This window comes from Notolepis coatsorum (genome assembly GCF_963971535.1).
Source record: "Notolepis coatsorum genome assembly, chromosome: 4".
Classification (NCBI taxonomy): domain Eukaryota; kingdom Metazoa; phylum Chordata; class Actinopteri; order Aulopiformes; family Paralepididae; genus Notolepis; species Notolepis coatsorum.
In genome coordinates, this window is record NC_140168.1 from 90,371,037 (window position 1) to 90,382,202 (window position 11,166).

Genomic DNA, 11,166 nt, shown 5'->3' on the forward strand with positions numbered 1-11,166 from the left:
GCCTGTAGCCTTTCTCCAACGCGTTCGTGTTTCCGCGTCTCTTGATTGGCCAGGTCATGTGACATGTACGCCCAATCGTGGGAGCGCAAGTTTTTGGATGGTTAAGCTTAGGCGCTCTTTCGAAGTTGGTTAAGGTTAGAGTTCGTCTTAGAGCAGGGCGATAGAATGCCTGCCCTGATTCCAAACTCTAACCTTAACCAACTTCGAAAGAGTCGCCTAAGCTTAACCAGTGAGAAACTAGGCGTTAGGTACAGTAGTTTGCAGGCTGTTCGACCCGGAAATAGGCACAGAACTTGCCGTCCCACGATTGGCGCACATGTCACATGACATGGCCAATCAGAGCGCAAAACGGGAACCCGGAAACACGGACGCGTTGGAGAAAGGCTACACGCAGCCAGGACGAGGAGCACGTTCAGCCATAGACTAACCCCCCCATGACGCACAACAACCCGCCTCAGCCAGTCTTTCATAGCCATCAGGCTCCATATCGTTGGGCACGGACTGCTGGCAATTGCTGGAGAGCTAACGGCTGGTGAACTTGAGAACTGTTAGGACTATCTGACTCTTAATAAACACTCTACAGACTATGGTGTAGTGCGTTACTACGGTTTGGACCATGTATAGTATACATTGTATACCATCATCACTATTAATACAGCCTGATTAAAACCTGCCACTCACTACTGTTATCACCATTACTACTTACCCCACCCCCATGTTGCTATGACGCTTGAATTTCCCCAAGAGGATTAATAAAGGAACATTTGACTTGTGATAACCAATGAAAAAGTATCATGGTATTTCCAAAAGATGATGGTATTTCCATCATAGTGAAGACAATTTTAATATCGTTTACACTGCCTTTTTATTCTATTTTTACTTCTCCACTGTACTATAATTCTATGACCTGTACCATATCTTCTACCTGTACCTCCCCCCCCCGCCCCTCCCCCATGCTGCTATGATGCCTGAATTTCCCCAAGGGATCAATAAAGGAATATCTTATCTTAAAATACCATATTATTCTTCACATTTTGCATCAATTTAAATTAAGATTATATTCTGGTATTATTTAAGTACAAAAGGTATACCATGGTGATACGTGCCTTTTACCATGACAGCAACGTGGTAAATGATTTATACATGACCGGTAACAGCGCAAATCAAACTGCCATGATATTTGTTTAAGGGAAAGAGGTGAACTGGTCCTCAGCGTAAACAGTAGAGAGCTCACATGTAAACAGATCTCGTAGTCGACGTGTGTGTGCCAGTAGTCGTCTCTGTGGGGCCGGGGGTCGCGAACCCAGATACTGATGAACTCCTACAGGAGAGACAAGAGTAGTTTAACTACAGGGAGAGAGAGGACAGGGACACAAGATGTAGGAGAGAGAGACACAGAAAGAGAGAGAGAGACACAGAGAGACAGACAGAGGAGAGAAACAGATACACAGAGAGAGAGGAGAGAGATACAGAGAGGAGAGAGACAGAGACAGTGTGTGCTTGCGCGCCGAGGCTCACTTTCACTTTCTCCACGCATATTTATTTCTGAAGCATTTATTTATCCACTCTGGTTTGATGGTGTATTGTACTATATAATAATAACAATATATTGGAATCTAATCTCGTTTTGAGATCAGTCGCAAATCGTTTCCTGTTGTATGGATCGATTGAGTGCAATGCCGAACCTCTGCTGTTCCCCCTTTTCGCTCGCCCTGACAGCCTAGAATATTGACACGCCCACTGATGATGTCACGGTTCGCAAGGAAAAACCCAACTATTTTTCCGTTCCAGCTGAGCACCCAATTTTTCACGTTACGAACCAATTATTCCCGGTGTGAACACGCCGGCCGGTTCGAGATTACGTTCGGGAACCAGCTCCAGCACGGAGCCTGGTCGGTGTGTAAGGCCCAACAGAGAGAGGAGAGAGAGCGAGGAGAGAGACAGACTGATAAAGAGTGAGGAGAGAGAGATACAGAGAGTGAGGAGAGAGAAAGGAGAGAAAGATACAGAGAGTGAGGAGAGAGAGAGAGAGATACAGAGAGTGAGGAGAGAGTGAGGAGAGAGATACAGAGAGTGAGGAGAGAGAGATACAGAGAGTGAGGAGAGAGAGATACAGAGAGTGAGGAGAGAGAGATACACAGTGAGGAGACAGATACACAGAGTGAGGAGAGAAAGATACACAGAGTGAGGAGAGAGAGACAGAGAGTGAAGAGAGAGATACAGAGAGTGAGGAGAGAAAGATACACAGAGTGAGGAGAGAGAGACAGAGAGTGAAGAGAGATAGATACAGAGAGTGAGGAGAGAGAGATACAGAGAGTGAGGAGAGAGATACACAGTGAGGAGACAGATACACAGAGTGAGGAGAGAAAGATACAGAGTGAGGAGAGAGAGATACACAGAGTGGGGAGAGAGAGACAGAGAGTGAAGAGAGAGATACAGAGAGTGAGGAGAGAGAGATACAGAGAGTGAGGAGAGAGACAGACAGATACAGAGTGAGGAGAGAGAGATACAGAGAGTGAGGAGAGAGAGATACAGAGAGTGAGGAGAGAGAGATACAGAGAGTGAGGAGAGAGAGATACAGAGAGTGAGGAGAGAGAGATACAGAGAGTGAGGAGAGAGAGATACAGAGAGTGAGGAGAGAGAGATACAGAGAGTGAGGAGAGAGAGATACAGAGAGTGAGGAGAGAGAGATACAGAGAGTGAGGAGAGAGACAGACAGACAGAGTGAGAGACAGACGCACAGAAATACCTAGAAAATTACAGACTGAGAAAGCAACAAAGAGACAAAAAACACAGAGGAGACAGACAAACGGAAACAAAGAGCAAGAGAGACACGACATTGTGTATCTTTTGGAGAACAATGAGTAGTAAACTGTGCTGAACAGGACACGTCTCGGCAGAACATTTTCCTGCCGACCTCTTGACTCGAGACCCTCACACTACCATACAGATAATCCAAGCTACAACTGCTAGTCTAGGGGTATAGCTGCTATAGTCTAAAAGAGCATGCTGGGTAAGGGGAGATTCAAGCACTTACCGTCTTTATTGACAGACTGTCAAACACGGCCTCCTCCATGGTAGACAGAAAGCTGAAAGATACGTGGAGAAATGGCATAAATGCAACATTCTAGTCCAATTTCAGGACAGTGGTTCATAAAATGTTCCACTCCAAACACATTTATCCCAAGGTAGTCACTCAGTAGTGGTCGACCGAAATAGTCTATTCAATGGTCGTTAGTACAGATTTATTTTTAAAAGGTGCTATAACATCATGTAGTAATTTTTATATATATATATATATATATATATATATATATATATATATATATATATATATATAATAGATCCAATAGAAGTAATTTTCTTTTGTGCTGGTTCAAAATTAATGCCACCCCCACACTTCCCATTGACACAAGGGAGTGTTAACATTTGTTGTCAAGCAGTCATGGGTGTGTGGCTAATGCTCCATCTCATTCAAAACTCCAGATATCAGACCCATTAATAATTGCGCCATCACTAGTCATCAGTAAACCAATACAGATCAAGTCATTTGTACTTAATATGTACAACAATTAGGGCTCAGCTACAATGATCAGTTTTTTTTCTTTCCGCCCGGGTCTGTAGTTAACCTCAGTTTGTTAGCACCATAGTGTCCATATCTGCTGGATTTGTGTCCGTTTTGGCAAGACAGAAATGTATTAGAGGGTGATGAACTTTGGGAACTGGCGGATAAAGTCGCCATCCTGTTAGCAAAGCTGTCGTTTCTGCAAAGGCATGACAGCAATACCTACAGTTTGTTTTATCTCCGTTTTGAGATGGATCAATATAGCCCGTAGGAGTGCATAGAGCGCATTTTACAGAAGACGATACACTTCTAGCACGTGTGGTGATGTGACCATTGCAGGTCAACAGGGCCAGTTAAAAACCTGACCTGGGGTCTGTTGTAGGGCTGCCCTCGACTAAAATAAATAGTTGAGCAATAGTCATAATAATTGACTTGATTCAATTAACAGAAGGTTTCCCACATGATGCACTCATGCAGAAGGACATCTTTAAATCTAGTGCTCGACAGAGACGGGCTTATTATTATTCCAGGAGACAAGTCATTCATCATGGGGAACAAAAACTAAAATAAACCGACCAACTAAGAGGGGACAGCCATAAGCCTTTGCAAATTATTCTTGGGGGAGTTTGTTTAAGCCAAGTCTTTTGTAGTATCAAGTAGACAAGTCAAAGAACAGTATACTATTTAATTAACATTTCAAATAATCCAAACTTTCTGGTATACATGTCAATCAGATTTATTCATGTAGCACGTTTTACATGACACAAGCCAAACAAAGTGCTTTACAAAAGGCAGGTAGGGGAACAGACCGGTCACACAACATGGAACAGACAACAAAATTGCGGTACAATAGCTCAGGCAAGGTACAGGTCAGGATCCAGGAAACGCTAGAGAATAAAGGTAAATTTTGAGCTGGGATTTAAAGGACTCGATCGAGGGGGCAAGACAGACTGAGGTAGGGATACTGTTCCACAGCCTGGGGGCTGCAACAGAAAAAGCACAGTGGCGGGTGGCCATATTCACATGACGTGCCATTTTGCGCTCATGTCATGCTCCAGTTGGGACTCCTTTCCACCCTGTTCCCACCCTATAGGCCCAAGACCCTGTCCCCTCTCAAGAAGAACCACCACTCAGCAAAGCTTGCTCAGGCTGTCAAAGTCCAGTGTTTCAACCAAAGCTACTAGGGGACCGGGGTTAGTTTAGTTAGTCACTACTAGGGATGCACCAATCCGATATTGATATCGGCCCCGATATGACTAAAATAGCTAGATCGGGTATCGGAGACAAAAAGATATATAGTTATTTAATTTTAATAATAAATAACAATTCAGTACATTTATATCTATGTGTTCATTTGTTAAATTTTGTTTCACTAAGTTAGGAAAGTAATGTTTTAAGTCGAGCCTGATGTTGCCTTGCACAAAAGAATGATCCCAGTCTCTTCCTCCACACAGTGAGGCATACAGTTTATTAATTGAACAATGGGTATCGGATCGGAACCCGGTATCGGATCGGAACTCGGTATGGGCCGATACCCAAAGCCCAGGTATCGGGACTGAAAAGGTCGGATCGGTGCATCCCTAGTCACTACAGATGCCCCCTGTTAGTCAAGTCACTTGACCAAGATTCGTTCACTGATATTCATGCTTTCGTCCTGAAAAATTAGAACATCTGATAAAAACTAGAAAAAAAAGAGAAAAAAGGTCCTTCAGCATGATTGCATGTGGAAAATGTCAAACCGACTAGTCAACAAAAACTTATAACTTATTAGTCGACCAATAATCTTTATTTTAGTGGAGGACAGCCATTGTTATTGAATTACAGTAGTCAGACAGCTGACGGCTAACAACAGCCTACTTCAGAGTAAAATGAAAAACACCATTAAACGCTGTACCGGGGGTACAAAGTGCAAAGGCAGTGGATTGCCGAGTCCAGGGAAAACCTTACTTAGCCACAAACACCTTAACTCCCAACTCATAAACACCAGCACTGGCCTGTAAACAAGTTGAAAAGCCTGAAGCTGCTGTGACCTCTGGGTCATGTGAGGAGTCCACAACTCAGCCAGCTATAATGTGGACGCGAGGGATGAGTTAAACATTTTCGAATAGTCGTGCAGTCTCCACATTTTAGTCGAAAAATATATATACAATTATTTTATTTTTTTTATAGTGAAGCAAACCACTTATTTAATACATTTTTATATTTAGAGGCTGCCTAATTTTCATAGCCTAATTGATCTAAAAGATGCACATGCTACCGTTTGTTTATGGGCCAATGCAATGCTGTTATTATAGGCTACGATGGTGAATGGTGTCATTTTTATTTATTATCTGTCAGCTGAGCCGATCAACGTTCTGAAGGATTATCTGAAGTGCCTATTTATGTGCAATACCCAAAATCAATACCCTTTGATTTTAATGATCCACTTTATTAAAAAGAATAACTGAATTTAACTGAAACTGAACATTTTAAAGGAGACATGCGTTGCTATTCCTTGCACTATTTGGGCAACTTTACACAATTCCTGAGTCTATGGAACCATTTGTAAGTTTTTTTAATCATTGTTTTACATTTCTAATCAAGTATTCAAAAGCATAATTTTTCAACCTCAGGATTTCAGGCTGTTATTGGATGGGCTCCGCCCATAAGCGCTTTGAGTGACAGTCACCCACACAGTCTGCAACTGGCAGACAGAGAGAGATATAGAGAGATTGAGGGGGATACTAATTAATTTCGCCACGGGGGGGCATAATCCCACGGGACAATGCATTGGTAACTTGTTTCAAATGACAATATATACCCGTGATTATTATTGCACGGATCGGAATACGGGCGTGCGTGTGGGAGCATGCACAAAGATATTTGACAGTGATATGCAAGTGTTCCCAACTGCAAGGGAGAGAGATAGAGAGGGTCACACGGCGCATTTACACACAACCTCCCGACCACGCGCGGGGCAGGCGCTTCTCTCTCATGCGTGTGTGTGCAGTGCACTGTCAAGAGGTTGTGTGTAAATGCTCCGTGTGTGTGAGAGAAGACCCACCCCCGCGGCGCACACACATTTTTACACACACTCCTGTGCGTGGTCCCTCTCTATCTCTCTCGTTCTCTGCCGTCTGTCGGACTCTGCACTCTGTTTGAGGAAGTAATCCACTCGCTCTGTTGAGCGAATTGTGGGCGGTGACTACAACCACAGAGCCAATCAGATCACAATCAGCTCAATCAGTGCCATATTCACGTCAGCAAAACAGTCAAATCAGAAAGGCTTAGTGAGGGAAGATCTCGTGAACGAGACTAGACTGATGAGTCAATATGATAATTAGAGATACAGACAACATTGATATAATCCCCCATTGCTAGGAAACAATGCTAAACACTGGAAAAGGCCATTTATAATTCATGGTAATTTTTGAATATTCCGTCTTAACCGTTTCTGCGCCAATGACAAGTATACTCGTTATAGCCCGCCAATCGAATAGCTCGTTGTTGTGATCGTTATTTCTTTTATTCGCTATTTCCATTCATAATTCATCCAGCAAGGCTCTGGGAAAATCGCAACGGCCCGATACCGCCGCCTGGTGGTATTCGGCCGATGTTGCACTCACTTTCTACAGGAAGCTTGGCTCTGTGCGTCAGTGAATGTCGTCCGGGCGCAGTCGTTTTGTAACGTGGATCCAGATGAACAGTTTAGTGCATTGAATCGCGTTCGAGACGCAAGAATCAATATGCTTTTGGAGCTTATGGCGTTGGCCAAACGGAAATACGATCTAGCAGATGGCAATCAAATAATTGGAATATTCTTTCTGCAGTCTCATCGGCTAGAGGTAAGAGCAATCTAACGTTAATTCCATCTTGATTGTCCATTTCTATCATTGCAATCCATCTGATCAACGTATGCAGTTGTACTAACGAATGCCGTTATTGACAATCAATTAATCATAAACGACCCCCCCCCCCATTTCCTGCATGCATGATGTAACATAATATATACCGATCATATGCATTTTAATTTTTATTGTAGCGTGTATAGGGACGAAATGCCAATGGATTAAGTATAATATGCATCGCGGCCTATTGCTAGCGTTATAGGAATTATCCTAGACCACTCTAAAACTATACTTATATTCACCACGGTATAAAACGACAATGTATTGGAAAAAATATTACTTTCCCACATCTTAAACGATAGATACCCGATGTTGAATGGGCCATAGTATTGCAGATATAGCTATAATATTTAAATAGTTATAGCACTGCAAACAAGGTGAGCGACTCCGACCGTTTACAGCGCTGGCGGTAGCTACTATAGGATGCCGATATTAGGTGGCAGCTACTGTGTTAAGAACAGTAGACTATTCGAAAATTATTTTAGTCAGTCATTCACATCCCTAATGGACGCTTTATAGTCAATACCCTCCTGTCTGCGTTATTTTTTTTCCTAGCCGCATTTCTCGGAGACGCTCTGATTGGCCGACGCCCGTTTCTACACTGGTTAAGCTTAGGCACTCTTTCGAAGTTGGTTAAGGTTAGAGTTTGTCTTAGAGCATGGCGATAGAACGCCAGGTAGTTTGCAGGCTGTTCAACGCGGAAATGGGCAAAGACACAGCTCGTCACGCGATTGGGCAAACATGTCAGTGGCCAATCAGAGAGCGTCAGTCAGTGGCCAATCAGAGAGCGTCTCCGAGAAATGCGGCTAGGAAAAAAAATAACGCCTCCTGTCTTGGTAACACCATACCGTCGCCCTAGTGTCAATAGTTTATGTATTCAAGCTGGGGGGGGGGGGGGGGGGGGGGGGTAAATGCTGATGTATATGGACTGCCACATGACCAGGATGTTGCCAGCTAGCTATGTTATTAGTTAGTTGCCAGAGCTGTACCGACATTAGTGTTGACAAAGACACAGTGGTAATGGCTATAAGACATCCACATCACAGACAGCTGGGAAAAGGTATGCTACTCAAAATGATGAATTGTACAGACCAAAACAAACGGTACAGCTCCGACTTGTTTGAGCAGTTTTTGGAGATGGATGCAACAATGGAGTTCTGCGACTTCTGGATATGAGCGAAGGCCGAGACCACTTATCGATAACTGCGTGAAATCAATAAGTGGCATCACTTCATACTATAGTAAAATACTAGGCCTTGTGGCATGTTTTAGTTAAAACATCCTCATTTCATGTAAATTCTGTTGAATTGCAAGTGTGCATTCAATATGCAGCGCACTCCTCCATCACATCCAGAGACCGCACCAACTATAAAATGAGAGGGATCACTGAGGTAGTTTTGAAATCTGTAACACTAAAGATGGCGGCAATGGTTTTTTAATCTTTCCATGGGCTTTGTTGACAAGAAAAAGTACACTGGTCCTATACTTCAAACCAAAAAGGATAAGACATCCCACCCCATCACACCCCTAACCTAAAAAGAGGGGGGGGGGGGGGAATGCAATGACTACACTTTCAATAATATTAAGTTCCAAAAATGTTTTGATGCCTTCCAGCCATGACCAGTTTAGTGCTTTAGTTAAAAACATCCTCATCTCATCTCTCTCCCTCAACATTTCCCAACCAGTGAATCCGATTCCTTTCACTGGAGCTGTCATCTTGGCCAGGTCTCCCTGGCAAAAGAGATCTTGTATCTCAATGGGACTTCCTGGTTAAATAAAGGTTAAATAAAAAAAAAATAAAAAAAATGGACAAGAGAAAAATAAATCTCAATTTGGTCAGTATTGTCATTTGGACAAGCAAAAAAAGTTAATTAAAATTATTATTTTTCGATATCGATTATTAATGATCATTATCGTTATATCGCCCAGCCCTTAGGAACGCTTGCGTGATTCTAACCGAGACATGATAGTGTAGAGAGCGCCATTTTGGAAGGAAGACCTGTCTCAAGCCCTGCCCCCTTTTCTTGCTCCTCCAATCACAACTGCTGCTTCCCTCAACTGCAACAGTTGTGATAGGATTATCAAGAACAGGACAGGGCTTGATAGGTAAAAGTAAACTCCTGAGCACATTTTGTTCAAAAAGACTAATAAAAAGACTACCACCATTACATTCAAATGAATTGGATGAACAATTCAATACATCCCTATGATAAACCCCTGGTGTCCAGGCATCTATACAAAGAAAGACTAGAGATATCTATGCCATTGCCATTTAGTGTCGGTTATGCCAGCAGTGCTAATGCTACATTCAGCAAGTCGAAAAAGTAGCCTATGGCATTGGCCAGATACCACACCGTTTAAGGATTCCTGGTATTTCAATATCTGAACACTCCTCTTCCACAGCCAAAAGAGCTGAGTTTTAAGACCCTGTGATCATGCTATCTGGGCCGGGCCATATTCATCAAACTTCTAATATGAGAACTTGACCTTGGAATCAGACTGCTAGGGTCACATGACCATGACACGTCTCACTAATGACCGGCCTCAGATAAGATCTTTGAGATGCCTGAAGTGATGTAGGCCATGGAGCCGATCCAAGCGATTGGCTTGGGAATGCTGGCAAACGTGGGAGCACCGAAATGGATTTGCTCGGGATAACGGTACACATTCTGGATCAGAAGCGATACAATAGAACAATGGGGTATATGTGGGCATATTAGCCAATGAACGGCACTCTAAATCGAATATTTGCATCAGCTCTTACTTACATCATCCAAATGAGGTTTATATTTTAGCATTGTTAGAAGGCCTGAACCAGAATTAAAAGTGCATTTGGGTACAAAAGCTCACAAAAACATGTATGGCCTTATAAAAAGAAGCAGCCCCAATAACATCAGTTACATGGGGTGATACAGGGTACCCTCAGATTCTAGTTTAGGTCGGGGTGAGGTGTTGTAGGCCATAAATAACTAGTCTTTAAAATGCTCATAAACAAAAATTGGGTTGATGTTAAAAAACGAACAATATCTAGCCATAACTGGTTGGACACGGTTGTCATTGAGGCGCACCTGCCATTTGATTTCAGTCACCTGGTTGCGACAAAGATGTCTAATCGAATACAATTATTATTCTCGAATGAAGTAGCCTTATTATTCTGCTGCACAGCCTACACAACAACAAGCACCCAACACGAGCGATTTCGCTCAGGTCAAGTGAATGAAAAATAAGTTATACGAATAATTTATTGGATTTAAAAAAAGGCAACATCCAGCTTCAACAACAAGTTAACAGGGAAATCAAAAGAAAAAAGTCATTTCAGGTATACAAAGTTGGCATAAGTTACACATTGTAAAACAAATAATAATTAATAACTGTTTGAGTCGAGATGTAACGTTAGTCTCCTACCTGTGATTGACTCTCGTCGTCGCACCCCTATAATGTTCCTCCCGGCGGCTGTATATTATATCTCGTGTCACTTCGACAACACTTTCTATTTCTAAGACCTGAGAGCTCAATAAACCCGCGTCGCTCCTTCACGCGTTCCTGCAGGACGAGCAGAGTGCTGAAACCTTGTGTGTACCGTGCAACCAAACAAGAAATAACACAATCTGAGGCGCACTAAGAAGAAGACGGGTTGCAGAGCAGGCAGCCACAGAGACCAGTTGCGTGGGAATACACTTCTTCTCGCACACGTTGACCTAATTGCATGGGCGG

At 42.9% G+C, this 11,166-nt stretch overlaps 1 protein-coding gene across 1 annotated transcript in view; it reads right to left on the reverse strand.

The window, feature by feature from the left end:
- Positions 1 to 10,916, reverse strand: part of snx10a (sorting nexin 10a) — a 32,696-nt gene extending 21,780 nt beyond the window's left edge. Inside the window, exons 1-3 of the mRNA XM_084312984.1 lie at positions 10,858 to 10,916; positions 3,038 to 3,089; positions 1,235 to 1,321 (exon numbers count right to left, since the gene is read on the reverse strand). Coding sequence (XP_084169110.1) covers positions 1,235 to 1,321; positions 3,038 to 3,076 — 126 coding nt within the window. The 5' untranslated portion in view covers positions 3,077 to 3,089; positions 10,858 to 10,916. The remainder of the gene's footprint in view (positions 1 to 1,234; positions 1,322 to 3,037; positions 3,090 to 10,857) is intronic.
- Between the last annotated feature and the right edge of the window lie 250 nt (positions 10,917 to 11,166).